Genomic DNA, 23464 nt, shown 5'->3' with positions numbered 1-23464 from the left:
AACTGGTTGGCTGACCTGTGATTTGGGAAGGTTGACTAACTGGTTGGCTGACCTGTGATTTGAGATGGTTGACTAACTGGTTGGCTGACCTGTGATTTGAGATGGTTGACTAACTGGTTGACTGACCTGTGATTTGAGATGGTTGACTAACTGGTTGACTGACTCGTTGACTGACCTGTGATTTGAGATGGTTGACTAACTGGTTGACTGACTCGTTGACTGACCTGTGATTTGGGATGGTTGACTAACTGGTTGGCTGACCTGTGATTTGAGATGGTTGACTAACTGGTTGACTGACTCGTTGACTGACCTGTGATTTGGGATGGTTGACTAGCTGGTTGACTGACTCGTTGACTGACCTGTGATTTGAGATGGTTGACTAACTGGTTGACTGACCTGTGATTTGAGATGGTTGACTGGCTGGTTGGCTGACCTGTGATTTGAGATGGTTGACTAACTGGTTGACTGACCTGTGATTTGAGATGGTTGACTAGCTGGTTGGCTGACCTGTGATTTGAGATGGTTGACTAACTGGTTAGCTGACCTGTGATTTGAGATGGTTGACTAACTGGTTGACTGACTCGTTGACTGACCTGTGATACGGGCTGGTTGACTAGCTGGTTGACTGACCTGTGATTTGAGATGGTTGACTAACTGGTTGACTAACTCGTTGACTGACCTGTGATACGGGCTGGTTGACTAGCTGGTTGGCTGACCTGTGATTTGGGATGGTTGACTAACTTGTTGACTGACCTGTGATTTGAGATGGTTGACTAACTGGTTGACTGACTCGTTGACTGACCTGTGATTTGAGATGGTTGACTAGCTGGTTGGCTGACCTGTGATTTGAGATGGTTGACTAACTGGTTAGCTGACCTGTGATTTGAGATGGTTGACTAACTGGTTAGCTGACCTTTGATCTGAGATGGTTGTCTAACTGGTTGACTGACCTGTGATTTGAGATGGTTGACTAGCTGGTTGGCTGAGCTGTGATTTGAGATGGTTGACTAACTGGTTAGCTGACCTGTGATTTGAGATGGTTGACTAACTGGTTGACTGACTCGTTGACTGACCTGTGATTTGAGATGGTTGACTAACTGGTTGGCTGACTCGTTGACTGACCTGCGATTTGGGATGGTTGACTAACTGGTTGGCTAACCTGTGATTTGGGAAGGTTGACTAACTGGTTGGCTGACCTGTGATTTGAGATGGTTGACTAACTGGTTGGCTGACCTGTGATTTGAGATGGTTGACTAACTGGTTGACTGACCTGTGATTTGAGATGGTTGACTAACTGGTTGACTGACTCGTTGACTGACCTGTGATTTGGGATGGTGACTAACTGGTTGGCTGACCTGTGATTTGGGATGGTTGACTAACTGGTTGACTGATCTGTGATTTGGGATGGTTGACTAACTGGTTGACTGACCTGTGATTTGAGATGGTTGACTAACTGGTTGACTGACTCGTTGACTGATCTGTGATTTGGGATGGTTGACTAACTGGTTGGCTGACCTGTGATTTGGGATGGTTGACTAACTGGTTGACTGATCTGTGATTTGGGATGGTTGACTAACTGGTTGGCTGACCTGTGATTTGAGATGGTTGACTAACTGGTTGACTGACTCGTTGACTGACCTGTGATTTGGGATGGTTGACTAACTGGTTGACTAATCTGTGATTTGGGATGGTTGACTAACTGGTTGGCTGACCTGTGATTTGAGATGGTTGACTAACTGGTTGACTGACTCGTTGACTGACCTGTGATTTGAGATGGTTGACTAACTGGTTGACTGACTCGTTGACTGACCTGTGATTTGGGATGGTTGACTAACTGGTTGGCTGACCTGTGATTTGAGATGGTTGACTAACTGGTTGACTGACTCGTTGACTGACCTGTGATTTGGGATGGTTGACTAGCTGGTTGACTGACTCGTTGACTGACCTGTGATTTGAGATGGTTGACTAACTGGTTGACTGACCTGTGATTTGAGATGGTTGACTGGCTGGTTGGCTGACCTGTGATTTGAGATGGTTGACTAACTGGTTGACTGACCTGTGATTTGAGATGGTTGACTAGCTGGTTGGCTGACCTGTGATTTGAGATGGTTGACTAACTGGTTAGCTGACCTGTGATTTGAGATGGTTGACTAACTGGTTGACTGACTCGTTGACTGACCTGTGATACGGGCTGGTTGACTAGCTGGTTGACTGACCTGTGATTTGAGATGGTTGACTAACTGGTTGACTAACTCGTTGACTGACCTGTGATACAGGCTGGTTGACTAGCTGGTTGGCTGACCTGTGATTTGGGATGGTTGACTAACTGGTTGACTGACCTGTGATTTGAGATGGTTGAATAACTGGTTGACTGACTCGTTGACTGACCTGTGATTTGAGATGGTTGACTAGCTGGTTGGCTGACCTGTGATTTGAGATGGTTGACTAACTGGTTAGCTGACCTGTGATTTGAGATGGTTGTCTAACTGGTTGACTGACCTCTGATTTCAGATGGTTGACTAGCTGGTTGGCTGACTTGTGATTTGAGATGGTTAGCTGACCTGTGATTTGAGATGGTTGACTAACTGGTTGACTGACTCGTTGACTGACTTGTGATTTGAGATGGTTGACTAACTGGTTGGCTGACTCGTTGACTGACCTGTGATTTGGGATGGTTGACTAACTGGTTGGCTGACCTGTGATTTGGGAAGGTTGACTAACTGGTTGGCTGACCTGTGATTTGAGATGGTTGACTAACTGGTTGGCTGACCTGTGATTTGAGATGGTTGACTAACTGGTTGACTGACTCGTTGACTGACCTGTGATTTGGGATGGTTGACTAGCTGGTTGACTGACTCGTTGACTGACCTGTGATTTGAGATGGTTGACTAACTGGTTGACTGACCTGTGATTTGAGATGGTTGACTGGCTGGTTGGCTGACCTGTGATTTGAGATGGTTGACTAACTGGTTGACTGACCTGTGATTTGAGATGGTTGACTAGCTGGTTGGCTGACCTGTGATTTGAGATGGTTGACTAACTGGTTAGCTGACCTGTGATTTGAGATGGTTGACTAACTGGTTGACTGACTCGTTGACTGACCTGTGATACGGGCTGGTTGACTAGCTGGTTGACTGACCTGTGATTTGAGATGGTTGACTAACTGGTTGACTAACTCGTTGACTGACCTGTGATACGGGCTGGTTGACTAGCTGGTTGGCTGACCTGTGATTTGGGATGGTTGACTAACTGGTTGACTGACCTGTGATTTGAGATGGTTGAATAACTGGTTGACTGACTCGTTGACTGACCTGTGATTTGAGATGGTTGACTAGCTGGTTGGCTGACCTGTGATTTGAGATGGTTGACTAACTGGTTAGCTGACCTGTGATTTGAGATGGTTGTCTAACTGGTTGACTGACCTCTGATTTCAGATGGTTGACTAGCTGGTTGGCTGACCTGTGATTTGAGATGGTTGACTAACTGGTTAGCTGACCTGTGATTTGAGATGGTTGACTAACTGGTTGACTGACTCGTTGACTGACTTGTGATTTGAGATGGTTGACTAACTGGTTGGCTGACTCGTTGACTGACCTGTGATTTGGGATGGTTGACTAACTGGTTGGCTGACCTGTGATTTGGGAAGGTTGACTAACTGGTTGGCTGACCTGTGATTTGAGATGGTTGACTAACTGGTTGGCTGACCTGTGATTTGAGATGGTTGACTAACTGGTTGACTGACCTGTGATTTGAGATGGTTGACTAACTGGTTGACTGACTCGTTGACTGACCTGTGATTTGAGATGGTTGACTAACTGGTTGACTGACTCGTTGACTGACCTGTGATTTGGGATGGTTGACTAACTGGTTGGCTGACCTGTGATTTGAGATGGTTGACTAACTGGTTGACTGACTCGTTGACTGACCTGTGATTTGGGATGGTTGACTAGCTGGTTGACTGACTCGTTGACTGACCTGTGATTTGAGATGGTTGACTAACTGGTTGACTGACCTGTGATTTGAGATGGTTGACTGGCTGGTTGGCTGACCTGTGATTTGAGATGGTTGACTAACTGGTTGACTGACCTGTGATTTGAGATGGTTGACTAGCTGGTTGGCTGACCTGTGATTTGAGATGGTTGACTAACTGGTTAGCTGACCTGTGATTTGAGATGGTTGACTAACTGGTTGACTGACTCGTTGACTGACCTGTGATACGGGCTGGTTGACTAGCTGGTTGACTGACCTGTGATTTGAGATGGTTGACTAACTGGTTGACTAACTCGTTGACTGACCTGTGATACGGGCTGGTTGACTAGCTGGTTGGCTGACCTGTGATTTGGGATGGTTGACTAACTTGTTGACTGACCTGTGATTTGAGATGGTTGACTAACTGGTTGACTGACTCGTTGACTGACCTGTGATTTGAGATGGTTGACTAGCTGGTTGGCTGACCTGTGATTTGAGATGGTTGACTAACTGGTTAGCTGACCTGTGATTTGAGATGGTTGACTAACTGGTTAGCTGACCTTTGATCTGAGATGGTTGTCTAACTGGTTGACTGACCTGTGATTTGAGATGGTTGACTAGCTGGTTGGCTGACCTGTGATTTGAGATGGTTGACTAACTGGTTAGCTGACCTGTGATTTGAGATGGTTGACTAACTGGTTGACTGACTCGTTGACTGACCTGTGATTTGAGATGGTTGACTAACTGGTTGGCTGACTCGTTGACTGACCTGTGATTTGGGATGGTTGACTAACTGGTTGGCTAACCTGTGATTTGGGAAGGTTGACTAACTGGTTGGCTGACCTGTGATTTGAGATGGTTGACTAACTGGTTGGCTGACCTGTGATTTGAGATGGTTGACTAACTGGTTGACTGACCTGTGATTTGAGATGGTTGACTAACTGGTTGACTGACTCGTTGACTGACCTGTGATTTGGGATGGTCGACTAACTGGTTGGCTGACCTGTGATTTGGGATGGTTGACTAACTGGTTGACTGATCTGTGATTTGGGATGGTTGACTAACTGGTTGACTGACCTGTGATTTGAGATGGTTGACTAACTGGTTGACTGACTCGTTGACTGATCTGTGATTTGGGATGGTTGACTAACTGGTTGGCTGACCTGTGATTTGGGATGGTTGACTAACTGGTTGACTGATCTGTGATTTGGGCTGGTTGACTAACTGGTTGGCTGACCTGTGATTTGAGATGGTTGACTAACTGGTTGACTGACTCGTTGACTGACCTGTGATTTGGGATGGTTGACTAACTGGTTGACTAATCTGTGATTTGGGATGGTTGACTAACTGGTTGGCTGACCTGTGATTTGAGATGGTTGACTAACTGGTTGACTGACTCGTTGACTGACCTGTGATTTGAGATGGTTGACTAACTGGTTGACTGACTCGTTGACTGACCTGTGATTTGGGATGGTTGACTAACTGGTTGGCTGACCTGTGATTTGAGATGGTTGACTAACTGGTTGACTGACTCGTTGACTGACCTGTGATTTGGGATGGTTGACTAGCTGGTTGACTGACTCGTTGACTGACCTGTGATTTGAGATGGTTGACTAACTGGTTGACTGACCTGTGATTTGAGATGGTTGACTGGCTGGTTGGCTGACCTGTGATTTGAGATGGTTGACTAACTGGTTGACTGACCTGTGATTTGAGATGGTTGACTAGCTGGTTGGCTGACCTGTGATTTGAGATGGTTGACTAACTGGTTAGCTGACCTGTGATTTGAGATGGTTGACTAACTGGTTGACTGACTCGTTGACTGACCTGTGATACGGGCTGGTTGACTAGCTGGTTGACTGACCTGTGATTTGAGATGGTTGACTAACTGGTTGACTGACTCGTTGACTGACCTGTGATTTGGGATGGTTGACTAACTGGTTGACTAATCTGTGATTTGGGATGGTTGACTAACTGGTTGGCTGACCTGTGATTTGAGATGGTTGACTAACTGGTTGACTGACTCGTTGACTGACCTGTGATTTGAGATGGTTGACTGGCTGGTTGGCTGACCTGTGATTTGAGATGGTTGACTAACTGGTTGACTGACCTGTGATTTGAGATGGTTGACTAGCTGTTTGGCTGACCTGTGATTTGAGATGGTTGACTAACTGTTTAGCTGACCTGTGATTTGAGATGGTTGACTAACTGGTTGACTGACTCGTTGACTGACCTGTGATACGGGCTGGTTGACTAGCTGGTTGACTGACCTGTGATTTGAGATGGTTGACTAACTGGTTGACTAACTCGTTGACTGACCTTTACGGGCTGGTTGACTAGCTGGTTGGCTGTCCTGTGATTTGAGATGGTTGACTAACTGGTTGACTGACCTGTGATTTGAGATGGTTGACTAACTGGTTAGCTGACCTGTGATTTGAGATGGTTGACTAACTGGTTGACTGACTCGTTGACTGACCTGTGATTTGGGATGGTTGACTAACTGGTTGGCTGACCTGTGATTTGAGATGGTTGACTAACTGGTTGACTGACTCGTTGACTGACCTGTGATTTGGGATGGTTGACTATCTGGTTGACTGACTCGTTGACTGACCTGTGATTTGAGATGGTTGACTAACTGGTTGACTGACCTGTGATTTGAGATGGTTGACTGGCTGGTTGGCTGACCTGTGATTTGAGATGGTTGACTAACTGGTTGACTGACCTGTGATTTGAGATGGTTGACTAGCTGGTTGGCTGACCTGTGATTTGAGATGGTTGACTAACTGGTTAGCTGACCTGTGATTTGAGATGGTTGACTAACTGGTTGACTGACTCGTTGACTGACCTGTGATACGGGCTGGTTGACTAGCTGGTTGACTGACCTGTGATTTGAGATGGTTGACTAACTGGTTGACTGACCGTTGACTGACCTGTGATGGGCTGGTTGACTAGCTGGTTGGCTGACCTGTGATTTGGGATGGTTGACTAACTGGTTGACTGACCTGTGATTTGAGATGGTTGACTAACTGGTTGACTGACCTGTGATTTGAGATGGTTGACTAGCTGGTTGGCTGACCTGTGATTTGAGATGGTTGACTAACTGGTTAGCTGACCTGTGATTTGAGATGGTTGACTAACTGGTTGACTGACTCGTTGACTGACCTGTGATTTGAGATGGTTGACTAACTGGTTGACTGACTCATTGACTGACCTGTGATTTGGGATGGTTGACTAACTGGTTGGCTGACCTGTGATTTGGGATGGTTGACTAACTGGTTGGCTGACCTGTGATTTGAGATGGTTGACTAACTGGTTGGCTGACCTGTGATTTGAGATGGTTGACTAACTGGTTGGCTGACCTGTGATTTGAGATGGTTGACTAACTGGTTGACTGACTCGTTGACTGACCTGTGATTTGGGATGGTTGACTAACTGGTTGGCTGACCTGTGATTTGGGATGGTTGACTAACTGGTTGACTGATCTGTGATTTGGGATGGTTGACTAACTGGTTGACTGATCTGTGATTTGGGATGGTTGACTAACTGGTTGGCTGACCTGTGATTTGAGATGGTTGACTAACTGGTTGACTGACTCGTTGACTGACCTGTGATTTGGGATGGTTGACTAACTGGTTGGCTGACCTGTGATTTGGGATGGTTGACTAACTGGTTGACTGATCTGTGATTTGGGATGGTTGACTAACTGGTTGACTGACCTGTGATACGGGCTGGTTGACTAACTGGTTGGCTGACCTGTGATTTGAGATGGTTGACTAACTGGTTGGCTGACCTGTGATTTGAGATGGTTGACTAACTGGTTGACTGACTCGTTGACTGACCTGTGATTTGGGATGGTCGACTAACTGGTTGGCTGACCTGTGATTTGGGATGGTTGACTAACTGGTTGACTGATCTGTGATTTGGGATGGTTGACTAACTGGTTGACTGATCTGTGATTTGGGATGGTTGACTAACTGGTTGTCTGACCTGTGATTTGAGATGGTTGACTAACTGGTTGACTGACTCGTTGACTGACATGTGATTTGGGATGGTTGACTAACTGGTTGGCTGACCTGTGATTTGGGATGGTTGACTAACTGGTTGGCTGACCTGTGATTTGGGATGGTTGACTAACTGGTTGGCTGACCTGTGATTTGAGATGGTTGACTAGCTGGTTGGCTGACCTGTGATTTGAGATGGTTGACTAACTGGTTGACTAACTGGTTGGCTGACCTGTGATTTGGGATGGTTGACTAACTGGTTGACTAACTGGTTGGCTGACCTGTGATTTGGGATGGTTGACTAACTGGTTGACTGACTCGTTGACTGACCTGTGATTTGAGATGGTTGACTAACTGGTTGACTGACTCGTTGACTGACCTGTGATTTGAGATGTTTGACTAACTGGTTGACTGACTGGTTGACTGACCTGTGATACGGGCTGGTTGACTAACTGGTTGGCTGACCTGTGATTTGGGATGGTTGACTAACTGGTTGGCTGACCTGTGATTTGAGATGGTTGACTAACTGGTTGACTGACTCGTTGACTGACCTGTGATTTGGGATGGTTGACTAACTGGTTGGCTGACCTGTGATTTGAGATGGTTGACTAACTGGTTAGCTGACCTGTGATTTGAGATGGTTGACTAACTGGTTGACTGACTCGTTGACTGACCTGTGATTTGAGATGGTTGACTAACTGGTTGACTGACTCGTTGACTGACCTGTGATTTGAGATGGTTGACTAACTGGTTAGCTGACCTGTGATTTGTGATGGTTGACTAACTGGTTGACTGACCTGTGATTTGAGATGGTTGACTAACTGGTTGACTGACTCGTTGACTGACCTGTGATTTGGGATGGTTGATTAACTGGTTGGCTGACCTGTGATTTGAGATGGTTGACTAACTGGTTGACTAGCTGGTTGGCTGACCTGTGATACGGGCTGGTTGACTAACTGGTTGGCTGACCTGTGATTTGAGATGGTTGACTAACTGGTTGACTGACTCGTTGACTGACCTGTGATTTGAGATGGTTGACTAGCTGGTTGGCTGACCTGTGATTTGAGATGGTTGACTAACTGGTTAGCTGACCTGTGATTTGAGATGGTTGACTAACTGGTTAGCTGACCTGTGATCTGAGATGGTTGTCTAACTGGTTGACTGACCTGTGATTTGAGATGGTTGACTAACTGGTTAGCTGACCTGTGATTTGAGATGGTTGACTAACTGGTTAGCTGACCTGTGATCTGAGATGGTTGACTAGCTGGTTGGCTAACCTGTGATTTGAGATGGTTGACTAACTGGTTAGCTGACCTGTGATTTGAGATGGTTGACTAACTGGTTGACTGACTCGTTGACTGACCTGTGATTTGAGATGGTTGACTAACTGGTTGGCTGACTCGTTGACTGACCTGCGATTTGGGATGGTTGACTAACTGGTTGGCTAACCTGTGATTTGGGAAGGTTGACTAACTGGTTGGCTGACCTGTGATTTGAGATGGTTGACTAACTGGTTGGCTGACCTGTGATTTGAGATGGTTGACTAACTGGTTGACTGACCTGTGATTTGAGATGGTTGACTAACTGGTTGACTGACTCGTTGACTGACCTGTGATTTGGGATGGTCGACTAACTGGTTGGCTGACCTGTGATTTGGGATGGTTGACTAACTGGTTGACTGATCTGTGATTTGGGATGGTTGACTAACTGGTTGACTGACCTGTGATTTGAGATGGTTGACTAACTGGTTGACTGACTCGTTGACTGATCTGTGATTTGGGATGGTTGACTAACTGGTTGGCTGACCTGTGATTTGGGATGGTTGACTAACTGGTTGACTGATCTGTGATTTGCGATGGTTGACTAACTGGTTGGCTGACCTGTGATTTGAGATGGTTGACTAACTGGTTGACTGACTCGTTGACTGACCTGTGATTTGGGATGGTTGACTAACTGGTTGACTGATCTGTGATTTGGGATGGTTGACTAACTGGTTGGCTGACCTGTGATTTGAGATGGTTGACTAACTGGTTGACTGACTCGTTGACTGACCTGTGATTTAAGATGGTTGACTGGCTGGTTGGCTGACCTGTGATTTGAGATGGTTGACTAACTGGTTGACTAACTCGTTGACTGACCTGTGATACGGGCTGGTTGACTAGCTGGTTGGCTGACTCGTTGACTGACCTGTGATTTGAGATGGTTGACTAACTGGTTGACTGACCTGTGATTTGAGATGGTTGACTGGCTGGTTGGCTGACCTGTGATTTGAGATGGTTGACTAACTGGTTGACTGACCTGTGATTTGAGATGGTTGACTAACTGGTTAGCTGACCTGTGATTTGAGATGGTTGACTAACTGGTTGACTGACTCGTTGACTGACCTGTGATACGGGCTGGTTGACTAGCTGGTTGACTGACCTGTGATTTGAGATGGTTGACTAACTGGTTGACTAACTCGTTGACTGACCTGTGATACGGGCTGGTTGACTAGCTGGGTGGCTGACCTGTGATTTGGGATGGTTGACTAACTGGTTGACTGACCTGTGATTTGAGATGGTTGACTAACTGGTTGACTGACCTGTGATTTGAGATGGTTGACTAGCTGGTTGGCTGACCTGTGATTTGAGATGGTTGACTAACTGGTTAGCTGACCTGTGATTTGAGATGGTTGACTAACTGGTTGACTGACTCGTTGACTGACCTGTGATTTGAGATGGTTGACTAACTGGTTGACTGACTCGTTGACTGACCTGTGATTTGGGATGGTTGACTAACTGGTTGGCTGACCTGTGATTTGGGATGGTTGACTAACTGGTTGGCTGACCTGTGATTTGAGATGGTTGACTAACTGGTTGGCTGACCTGTGATTTGAGATGGTTGACTAACTGGTTGGCTGACCTGTGATTTGAGATGGTTGACTAACTGGTTGACTGACTCGTTGACTGACCTGTGATTTGGGATGGTCGACTAACTGGTTGGCTGACCTGTGATTTGGGATGGTTGACTAACTGGTTGACTGATCTGTGATTTGGGATGGTTGACTAACTGGTTGACTGATCTGTGATTTGGGATGGTTGACTAACTGGTTGGCTGACCTGTGATTTGAGATGGTTGACTAACTGGTTGACTGACTCGTTGACTGACCTGTGATTTGGGATGGTTGACTAACTGGTTGGCTGACCTGTGATTTGGGATGGTTGACTAACTGGTTGACTGATCTGTGATTTGGGATGGTTGACTAACTGGTTGACTGACCTGTGATACGTGCTGGTTGACTAACTGGTTGGCTGACCTGTGATTTGAGATGGTTGACTAACTGGTTGGCTGACCTGTGATTTGAGATGGTTGACTAACTGGTTGACTGACTCGTTGACTGACCTGTGATTTGGGATGGTCGACTAACTGGTTGGCTGACCTGTGATTTGAGATGGTTGACTAACTGGTTGACTGACTCGTTGACTGACCTGTGATTTGGGATGGTTGACTAACTGGTTGGCTGACCTGTGATTTGGGATGGTTGACTAACTGGTTGGCTGACCTGTGATTTGAGATGGTTGACTAACTGGTTGGCTGACCTGTGATTTGAGATGGTTGACTAACTGGTTGGCTGACCTGTGATTTGAGATGGTTGACTAACTGGTTGACTGACTCGTTGACTGACCTGTGATTTGGGATGGTCGACTAACTGGTTGGCTGACCTGTGATTTGGGATGGTTGACTAACTGGTTGACTGATCTGTGATTTGGGATGGTTGACTAACTGGTTGACTGATCTGTGATTTGGGATGGTTGACTAACTGGTTGGCTGACCTGTGATTTGAGATGGTTGACTAACTGGTTGACTGACTCGTTGACTGACCTGTGATTTGGGATGGTTGACTAACTGGTTGGCTGACCTGTGATTTGGGATGGTTGACTAACTGGTTGACTGATCTGTGATTTGGGATGGTTGACTAACTGGTTGACTGACCTGTGATACGTGCTGGTTGACTAACTGGTTGGCTGACCTGTGATTTGAGATGGTTGACTAACTGGTTGGCTGACCTGTGATTTGAGATGGTTGACTAACTGGTTGACTAACTGGTTGACTGATCTGTGATTTGGGATGGTTGACTAACTGGTTGACTGATCTGTGATTTGGGATGGTTGACTAACTGGTTGTCTGACCTGTGATTTGAGATGGTTGACTAACTGGTTGACTGACTCATTGACTGACCTGTGGTTTGGGATGGTTGACTAACTGGTTGGCTGACCTGTGATTTGGGATGGTTGACTAACTGGTTGGCTGACCTGTGATTTGGGATGGTTGACTAACTGGTTGGCTGACCTGTGATTTGAGATGGTTGACTAGCTGGTTGGCAGACCTGTGATTTGAGATGGTTGACTAACTGGTTGACTAACTGGTTGTCTGACCTGTGATTTGAGATGGTTGACTAACTGGTTGACTGACTCATTGACTGACCTGTGATTTGGGATGGTTGACTAACTGGTTGGCTGACCTGTGATTTGGGATGGTTGACTAACTGGTTGGCTGACCTGTGATTTGGGATGGTTGACTAACTGGTTGGCTGACCTGTGATTTGAGATGGTTGACTAGCTGGTTGGCAGACCTGTGATTTGAGATGGTTGACTAACTGGTTGACTAACTGGTTGGCTGACCTGTGATTTGGGATGGTTGACTAACTGGTTGACTAACTGGTTGGCTGACCTGTGATTTGGGATGGTTGACTAACTGGTTGACTGACCTGTGATTTGAGATGGTTGACTAACTGGTTGACTGACTCGTTGACTGACCTGTGATTTGGGATGGTTGACTAACTGGTTGGCTGACCTGTGATTTGGGATGGTTGACTAACTGGTTGACTGATCTGTGATTTGGGATGGTTGACTAACTGGTTGACTGACCTGTGATACGTGCTGGTTGACTAACTGGTTGGCTGACCTGTGATTTGAGATGGTTGACTAACTGGTTGGCTGACCTGTGATTTGAGATGGTTGACTAACTGGTTGACTGACTCGTTGACTGACCTGTGATTTGGGATGGTCGACTAACTGGTTGGCTGACCTCTGATTTGAGATGGTTGACTAATTGGTTGACTGACTCGTTGACTGACCTGTGATTTGGGATGGTTGACTAACTGGTTGGCTGACCTGTGATTTGGGATGGTTGACTAACTGGTTGGCTGACCTGTGATTTGAGATGGTTGACTAACTGGTTGGCTGACCTGTGATTTGAGATGGTTGACTAACTGGTTGGCTGACCTGTGATTTGAGATGGTTGACTAACTGGTTGACTGACTCGTTGACTGACCTGTGATTTGGGATGGTCGACTAACTGGTTGGCTGACCTGTGATTTGGGATGGTTGACTAACTGGTTGACTGATCTGTGATTTGGGATGGTTGACTAACTGGTTGACTGATCTGTGATTTGGGATGGTTTACTAACTGGTTGGCTGACCTGTGATTTGAGATGGTTGACTAACTGGTTGACTGACTCGTTGACTGACCTGTGATTTGGGATGGTTGACTAACTGGTTGGCTGACCTGTGATTTGGGATGGTTGACTAACTGGTTGACTGATCTGTGATTTGGGATGGTTGACTAACTGGTTGACTGACCTGTGATACGTGCTGGTTGACTAACTGGTTGGCTGACCTGTGATTTGAGATGGTTGACTAACTGGTTGGCTGACCTGTGTTTGAGATGGTTGACTAACTGGTTGACTAACTGGTTGACTGATCTGTGATTTGGGATGGTTGACTAACTGGTTGACTGATCTGTGATTTGGGATGGTTGACTAACTGGTTGTCTGACCTGTGATTTGAGATGGTTGACTAACTGGTTGACTGACTCATTGACTGACCTGTGATTTGGGATGGTTGACTAACTGGTTGGCTGACCTGTGATTTGGGATGGTTGACTAACTGGTTGGCTGACCTGTGATTTGGGATGGTTGACTAACTGGTTGGCTGACCTGTGATTTGAGATGGTTGACTAGCTGGTTGGCAGACCTGTGATTTGAGATGGTTGACTAACTGGTTGACTAACTGGTTGGCTGACCTGTGATTTGGGATGGTTGACTAACTGGTTGACTAACTGGTTGGCTGACCTGTGATTTGGGATGGTTGACTAACTGGTTGACTGACTCGTTGACTGACCTGTGATTTGAGATGGTTGACTAACTGGTTGACTGACTCGTTGACTGACCTGTGATTTGAGATGTTTGACTAACTGGTTGACTGACTGGTTGACTGACCTGTGATACGGGCTGGTTGACTAACTGGTTGGCTGACCTGTGATTTGGGATGGTTGACTAACTGGTTGGCTGACCTGTGATTTGAGATGGTTGACTAACTGGTTGACTGACTCGTTGACTGACCTGTGATTTGGGATGGTTGACTAACTGGTTGGCTGACCTGTGATTTGAGATGGTTGACTAACTGGTTAGCTGACCTGTGATTTGAGATGGTTGACTAACTGGTTGACTGACTCGTTGACTGACCTGTGATTTGAGATGGTTGACTAACTGGTTGACTGACTCGTTGACTGACCTGTGATTTGAGATGGTTGACTAACTGGTTAGCTGACCTGTGATTTGTGATGGTTGACTAACTGGTTGATTGACCTGTGATTTGAGATGGTTGACTAACTGGTTGACTGACTCGTTGACTGACCTGTGATTTGGGATGGTTGATTAACTGGTTGGCTGACCTGTGATTTGAGATGGTTGACTAACTGGTTGACTAGCTGGTTGGCTGACCTGTGATACGGGCTGGTTGACTAACTGGTTGGCTGACCTGTGATTTGGGATGGTTGACTGGCTGGTTGACTGACCTGTGATATGGGCAGGCTGACTGTCTGGTTAAATTACCTGTGAAATGGGCTGGTTGACTGGCTGGTTGACTGACATGTGAGATGGGCTGAATGACTGACTGGTATGGTGGAAATGTCATGATTATGTTATAATGCTGTTCTTGCATCAAATGGTTGTTTTATGCAACATAATAAGGGGTTGTTAGAATGCTCATCTGTGTGTGTTCTACTGAGGATGGGCTTCTGGAAGGAGAATGGTTGACTAACTGGTTGACTGACCTGTGATTTGAGATGGTTGACTAACTGGTTGACTGACTCGTTGACTGACCTGTGATTTGAGATGGTTGACTAACTGGTTGGCTGACCTGTGATTTGAGATGGTTGATTAACTGGTTAGCTGACCTGTGATTTGAGATGGTTGACTAACTGGTTAGCTGACCTGTGATCTGAGATGGTTGTCTAACTGGTTGACTGACCTGTGATTTGAGATGGTTGACTAGCTGGTTGGCTGACCTGTGATTTGAGATGGTTGACTAACTGGTTAGCTGACCTGTGATTTGAGATGGTTGACTAACTGGTTGACTGACTCGTTGACTGACCTGTGATTTGAGATGGTTGACTAACTGGTTGGCTGACTCTGGTTGACTGACCTGTGATTTGGGATGGTTGACTAACTGGTTGGCTAACCTGTGATTTGGGAAGGTTGACTAACTGGTTGGCTGACCTGTGATTTGAGATGGTTGACTAACTGGTTGGCTGACCTGTGATTTGAGATGGTTGACTAACTGGTTGACTGACCTGTGATTTGAGATGGTTGACTAACTGGTTGACTGACTGTTGACTGACCTGTGATTTGGGATGGTTGACTAACTGGTTGGCTGACCTGTGATTTGGGATGGTTGACTAACTGGTTGACTGATCTGTGATTTGGGATGGTTGACTAACTGGTTGACTGACCTGTGATTTGAGATGGTTGACTAACTGGTTGACTGACCGTTGACTGATCTGTGATTTGGGATGGTTGACTAACTGGTTGGCTGACCTGTGATTTGGGATGGTTGACTAACTGGTTGGCTGATCTGTGATTTGAGATGGTTGACTAACTGGTTGGCTGACCTGTGATTTGAGATGGTTGACTAACTGGTTGACTGACTCGTTGACTGACCTGTGATTTGGGATGGTTGACTAACTGGTTGACTGATCTGTGATTTGGGATGGTTGACTAACTGGTTGGCTGACCTGTGATTTGAGATGGTTGACTAACTGGTTGACTGACCGTTGACTGACCTGTGATTTGAGATGGTTGACTGGCTGGTTGGCTGACCTGTGATTTGAGATGGTTGACTAACTGGTTGACTGACCTGTGATTTGAGATGGTTGACTAGCTGGTTGGCTGACCTGTGATTTGAGATGGTTGACTAACTGGTTAGCTGACCTGTGATTTGAGATGGTTGACTAACTGGTTGACTGACTCGTTGACTGACCTGTGATACGGGCTGGTTGACTAGCTGGTTGACTGACCTGTGATTTGAGATGGTTGACGAACTGGTTGACTAACTCGTTGACTGACCTGTGATACGGGCTGGTTGACTAGCTGGTTGGCTGACTCGTTGACTGACCTGTGATTTGAGATGGTTGACTAACTGGTTGACTGACCTGTGATTTGAGATGGTTGACTGGCTGGTTGGCTGACCTGTGATTTGAGATGGTTGACTAACTGGTTGACTGACCTGTGATTTGAGATGGTTGACTAAGCTGGTTGGCTGACCTGTGATTTGAGATGGTTGACTAACTGGTTAGCTGACCTGTGATTTGAGATGGTTGACTAACTGGTTGACTGACTCGTTGACTGACCTGTGATACGGGCTGGTTGACTAGCTGGTTGGCTGACCTGTGATTTGAGATGGTTGACTAACTGGTTGACTAACTCGTTGACTGACCTGTGATTTGAGATGGTTGACTAGCTGGTGGCTGACCTGTGATTTGGGATGGTTGACTAACTGGTTGACTGACCTGTGATTTGAGATGGTTGACTAACTGGTTGACTGACCTGTGATTTGAGATGGTTGACTAGCTGGTTGGCTGACCTGTGATTTGAGATGGTTGACTAACTGGTTGGCTGACCTGTGATTTGAGATGGTTGACTAACTGGTTGACTTGGACTGACCTGTGATTTGAGATGGTTGACTAACTGGTTGACTGACTCGTTGACTGACCTGTGATTTGGGATGGTTGACTAACTGGTTGGCTGACCTGTGATTTGGGATGGTTGACTAACTGGTTGGCTGACCTGTGATTTGAGATGGTTGACTAACTGGTTGGCTGACCTGTGATTTGAGATGGTTGACTAACTGGTTGGCTGACCTGTGATTTGAGATGGTTGACTAACTGGTTGACTGACTCGTTGACTGACCTGTGATTTGGGATGGTTGACTAACTGGTTGACTGATCTGTGATTTGGGATGGTTGACTAACTGGTTGACTGACCTGTGATACGGGCTGGTTGACTAACTGGTTGGCTGACCTGTGATTTGAGATGGTTGACTAACTGGTTGGCTGACCTGTGATTTGAGATGGTTGACTAACTGGTTGACTGACTCGTTGACTGACCTGTGATTTGGGATGGTTGACTAACTGGTTGACTGATCTGTGATTTGGGATGGTTGACTAACTGGTTGACTGACCTGTGATTTGGGATGGTTGACTAACTGGTTGGCTGACCTGTGATTTGAGATGGTTGACTAACTGGTTGGCTGACCTGTGATTTGAGATGGTTGACTAACTGGTTGACTGACTCGTTGACTGACCTGTGATTTGGGATGGTCGACTAACTGGTTGGCTGACCTGTGATTTGGGATGGTTGACTAACTGGTTGACTGATCTGTGATTTGGGATGGTTGACTAACTGGTTGACTGATCTGTGATTTGGGATGGTTGACTAACTGGTTGTCTGACCTGTGATTTGAGATGGTTGACTAACTGGTTGACTGACTCGTTGACTGACCTGTGATTTGGGATGGTTGACTAACTGGTTGGCTGACCTGTGATTTGGGATGGTTGACTAACTGGTTGGCTGACCTGTGATTTGGGATGGTTGACTAACTGGTTGGCTGACCTGTGATTTGGGATGGTTGACTAACTGGTTGGCTGACCTGTGATTTGGGATGGTTGACTAACTGGTTGGCTGACCTGTGATTTGGGATGGTTGACTAACTGGTTGACTAACTGGTTGGCTGACCTGTGATTTGGGATGGTTGACTAACTGGTTGACTGACTCGTTGACTGACCTGTGATTTGAGATGGTTGACTAACTGGTTGACTGACTCATTGACTGACCTGTGATTTGAGATGTTTGACTAACTGGTTGACTGACTGGTTGACTGACCTGTGATACGGGCTGGTTGACTAACTGGTTGGCTGACCTGTGATTTGGGATGGTTGACTAACTGGTTGGCTGACCTGTGATTTGAGATGGTTGACTAACTGGTTGACTGACTCGTTGACTGACCTGTGATTTGGGATGGTTGACTAACTGGTTGGCTGACCTGTGATTTGAGATGGTTGACTAACTGGTTAGCTGACCTGTGATTTGAGATGGTTGACTAACTGGTTGACTGACTCGTTGACTGACCTGTGATTTGAGATGGTTGACTAACTGGTTGACTGACTCGTTGACTGACCTGTGATTTGAGATGGTTGACTAACTGGTTAGCTGACCTGTGATTTGTGATGGTTGACTAACTGGTTGACTGACCTGTGATTTGAGATGGTTGACTAACTGGTTGACTGACTCGTTGACTGACCTGTGATTTGGGATGGTTGATTAACTGGTTGGCTGACCTGTGATTTGAGATGGTTGACTAACTGGTTGACTAGCTGGTTGGCTGACCTGTGATACGGGCTGGTTGACTAACTGGTTGGCTGACCTGTGATTTGGGATGGTTGACTGGCTGGTTGACTGACCTGTGATATGGGCAGGCTGACTGTCTGGTTAAATTACCTGTGAAATGGGCTGGTTGACTGGCTGGTTGACTGACATGTGAGATGGGCTGAATGACTGACTGGTATGGTGGAAATGACATGATTATGTTATAATGCTGTTCTTGCATCAAATGGTTGTTTTATGCAACATAATAAGGGGTTGTTAGAATGCTCATCTGTGTGTGTTCTACTGAGGATGGGCTTCTGGAAGATTTACAATGTCTTAGGGTGATACCGCATTCCAGAGCATGAGTTAATGTTTCTGTTCTTTAAGGTACCAGGGAGAGATGACTCCAGGGACAGACCCTGGTCTCTACACAATGACATACTGTCTGCTGTGAATTCTAAGTATTTTTCATACAAATCTTAACCTTGTGACCCATTCCATACATCTGTTGTTTGTCAAGTAGACTGAAAGAGGATGGACTTTGCTATAAAATGCTGTGGCTCAAACCAGCTGGTTGAGTTCTCAGTGATCACCTCCAGGGGGGATTATAGACCAGCTTGTTGAGTTCTCAGTGATTACCTCCAGGAGTGATTACGACCAGCTGGTTGAGTTCTCAGTGATCACCTCCAGGGGTGATTACCGACCAGCTCCATTACTGCACTAATTAAATATTCAAGTTTGATGATTTTGAAGAAATCTAAAAGTCTCTCCTTTTGATTTCAATAATTCCACCACACTGGTTATGTGACAGACCTGTGATATGGGCTGGTTGACGTACACCCAGCCGGTAACAGGGTTGACCCTCAGGTACTCAGGCTGCTCCTGGGACATGGAGTAGGTGACGACGGCGTTGGTGCCAAAGTCATCATCGTGCGCCGCCACACGCAGGAAACTGGTGCCGATCATGGTGTCCTCTCTCAGAAAGTCTGTGAGAGACAATATAGACCAAACAATATGCTCCTCACTCTGGAGCAAGGTCACGGTCTGTCACAACTTTGGCGAACAGTATAGACTGAATCAACGGACCACAAATCATTTGTTTAAATGCTTATGTATGTTTATGTATGCTTACATCTTTACGTATGGCAATACATGTAAAGACAATGGATTACGATGACAACTTTTACCAGATAATTAAGTAAATAGTTACTATGCATAACGCATAGTACATAAAACCTTTTCTAAGAGATTTGGTTAATAGTCTATATCATGATAACGAATGGTCAGTCTGCCATCAATCATATGTATTAGTATTATATTATACTTTTATCATATGTATTATTATGTATAACACGACACTCACACTCGTAGCGCAGGTTCTCAAACTTGGGGCTGTTGTCATTGTGGTCCTGGATGAGGACGTTGAGTTGACAGATCCCTATGAGAGGCTCGTCTGCCCAGTCTGTAGCCGTCACTGTGATGGAGTACTCTCTCTGACGTTCCCGGTCGAACCGCCGTGCCGTCACGATCACACCTGACACAGAGGTCAGAGGCCTAAGGTCATCACTAGGGCCCCTGAGTTTTTCATGAGGTAACTATGTGACCATGAAATTGAGGAAATGCTCTGGGCCCTAGTTTTGTTCTATAATTTTGTTTCCTGAGTTTTTTCCTGAGTGGTCAGGAAAAACTCAAGAACTTAGTCACACCTCGTTAATAGGATAGCTGTATTTGTCATGACATTATTGATTATTGTTATATTTACCCTGGATCCATTTCTGATTAAAACAGTACATTGTTATACTGCAAAACGTGATTGATAGGTCGATAAATAGAAATTAAGTATGAGGTGTAATACTTCATTTCAATTGTACAGGTATGTAAAGGGCATTTATTTGACAATACCATTAAAAATATATATTATTAAGAGTATCAAGAATGCATGGGAATTGTTAAACTTGTTACGCATTTACCCCTGGTCTTAAACCCTTATTGTTTCCATGCTACACATCCTGCTTTGTTATGGATAATTCAACAAGTACCACCACAGCTAACTGGGATCCTTGCCCTCTGTACCTACCTGTGTCAGGATGGACTCTGAAGGCAGGCATGGCTCTGTCTCTGTGCATCAGGCCATACTTGACCTTCCCATTGGCCCCCTCGTCTGCATCCACCGCATGCACCTGCAGCACGAAGGTCCCTGTGGGCTGGTTCTCCAACACAGATGCCTGCTCCCTGTACTTCTGACACTGAGAGAGGGAGGGAGGGAGGGAGGGAAAATAAGGTGTGGAAGAGAGAGACCGAAAAGATAACGAAAAAAAGAAATGGCAGATGGGGTGGGTTCAGACTGAATCCAGAAATTAGGTTAGAAAATACTCATTGTACTATGTAGACATTTGCACAGTACACGTGATAGGATTGAAAATAGAGCAATGCCATTCCTTTCTTTGAAGGTCCACCACAGCATCAAACCACAACTCAACATTGCTCCACCCACCCTGCCTTTCCCTGGTATCATGTCTACCTTAACCTTGATGAGTCTACCCCAGAGACAGAGTCTCCGGTAACTCACAAGAGCTCTGTTAACTTAATACACATACAAGTAAAATACTGTTAGTAGAGAGAAAGAGAGAGAGAGAGAGAGAGAGAGAGAGAGAGCGAGAGAGAGAGAGAGAGAGAGAGAGAGAGAGAGAGAGAGAGAGAGAGAGAGAGAGAGAGAGAGAGAGCGAGAGAGAGAGATCACAATATGCCCAACAGGAAACTATATCAATCAAATCAAATCAAATTATATTTGTCACATACACATGGTTAGCAGATGTTAGTGCGAGTGTAGCGAAATGCTTGTGCTTCTAGTTCCGACAATGCAGTAATAACCAACAAGTAATCTAGCTAACAATTCCAAAACTACTACCTTATAGACACAAGTGTAAGGGGATAAAGAATATGTACATAAAGATATATGAATGAGTGATGGTACAGAGCGGCATAGGCAAGATACAGTAGATGGTATTGAGTGCAGTATATACATGTGAGATGAGTATGTAAACAAAGTGGCATAGTTAAAGTGGCTAGTGATACATGTATTACATAAGGATGCAGTAGATGATATAGAGTACAGTATATACGTATACATATGAGATGAATAATGTAGGGTATGTAAACTTTATATTAGGTAGCATTGTTTAAAGTGGCTAGTGATATATTTTACATCATTTCCCATCAATTCCCATTATTAAATTGGCTGGAGTTGAGTCAGTGTGTTGGCAGCAGCCACTCAATGTTAGTGGTGGCTGTTTAACAGTCTGATGGCCTTGAGATAGAAGCTGTTTTTCAGTCTCTCGGTCCCAGCTTTGATGCACCTGTACTGACCTCGCCTTCTGGATGATAGCGGGGTGAACAGGCAGTGGCTCGGGTGGTTGCTGTCCTTGATAATCTTTATGGCCTTCCTGTGACATCAGGTGGTGTAGATGTCCTGGAGGGCAGGTAGTTTGCCCCCGGTGATGCGTTGTGCAGACCTCAATACCCTCTGGAGAGCCTTACGGTTGTGGGTGGAGCAGTTGCCGTACCAGGCGGTGATACAGCCCGACAGGATGCTCTCGATTGTGCATCTGTAGAAGTTTTGAGTGCTTTTGGTGACAAGCCAAATTTCTTCAGCCTCCTGAGGTTGAAGAGGCGCTGATGCGCCTTCTTCACGATGCTGTCTGTGTGGGTGGACCAATTCAGTTTGTCTGTGATGTGTACGCCGAGGAACTTAAAACTTACTACCCTCTCCACTACTGTTCCATCGATGTGGATAGGGGGGTGTTCCCTCTGCTGTTTCCTGAAGTCCACAATCATCTCTCCGAAGTTTTGTTGACGTTGAGTGTGAGGTTATTTTCCTGACACCACACTCCAAGGGCCCTCACCTCCTCCCTGTAGGCCGTCTCGTCGTTGTTGGTAATCAAGCCTACCACTGTTGTGTCGTCCGCAAACTTGATGATTGAGTTGGAGGCGTGCGTGGCCACGCAGTCGTGGGTGAACAGGGAGTACAGGAGAGGGCTCAGAACGCACCCTTGTGGGGCCCCAGTGTTGAGGATCAGCGGGGTGGAGATGTTGTTGCCTACCCTCACCACCTGGGGGCGGCCCGTCAGGAAGTCCAGTACCCAGTTGCACATGGCGGGGTCGAGACCCAGGATCCAGCTTGGAGGGCACTATGGTGTTAAATGCCGAGCTGTAGTCGATGAACAGCATTCTCACATAGGTATTCCTCTTGTCCAGATGGGTTAGGGCAGTGTGCAGTGTGGTTGAGATTGCATCGTCTGTGGACCTATTTGGGCGGTAAGCAAATTGGAGTGGGTCTAGGGTGTCAGGTAGGGTGGAGGTGATATGGTCCTTGACTAGTCTCTCAAAGCACTTCATGATGACGGAAGTGAGTGCTAAGGGGCGGTAGTCGTTTAGCTCAGTTACCTTAGCTTTCTTGGGAACAGGAACAATGGTGGCCCTCTTGAAGCATGTGGGAACAACAGACTGGGATAGGGATTGATTGAATATGTCCGTGAACACACAAGCCAGCTGGTCTGCGCATGCTCTGAGGGCGCAGCTGGGGATGCCGTCTGGGCCTGCAGCCTTGCGAGGGTTGACACGTTTAAATGTTTTCCTCACGTCGGCTGCAGTGAAGGAGAGTCCGCATGTTTTAGTTGCGGGCTGTGTCAGTGGCACTGTATTGTCCTCAAAGTGGGCAAAAAAGTTATTTAGTCTGCCTGGGAGCAAGACATCCTGGTCCGTGACAGTGCTGGTTTTCTTTTTGTAGTCCGTGATTGACTGTAAGCCGTTG

General features: G+C 46.1%; 1 protein-coding gene across 1 annotated transcript in view; it reads right to left on the bottom strand.

Annotated features, from left to right (window-relative positions):
- LOC123990241 (neural-cadherin-like) overlaps positions 1–23464 on the bottom strand; it is a 163424-nt gene that overhangs the window by 77580 nt on the left and 62380 nt on the right. The window contains 3 exon segments of the mRNA XM_046290823.1: positions 19468–19640; positions 20018–20188; positions 20732–20900. Coding sequence (XP_046146779.1) covers positions 19468–19640; positions 20018–20188; positions 20732–20900 — 513 coding nt within the window.

The sequence above is a fragment of the Oncorhynchus gorbuscha genome, linkage group LG02 (genome assembly GCF_021184085.1).
Source record: "Oncorhynchus gorbuscha isolate QuinsamMale2020 ecotype Even-year linkage group LG02, OgorEven_v1.0, whole genome shotgun sequence".
Lineage (NCBI taxonomy): Eukaryota > Metazoa > Chordata > Actinopteri > Salmoniformes > Salmonidae > Oncorhynchus > Oncorhynchus gorbuscha.
This window is presented reverse-complemented; position numbering and strand designations above follow the sequence as displayed.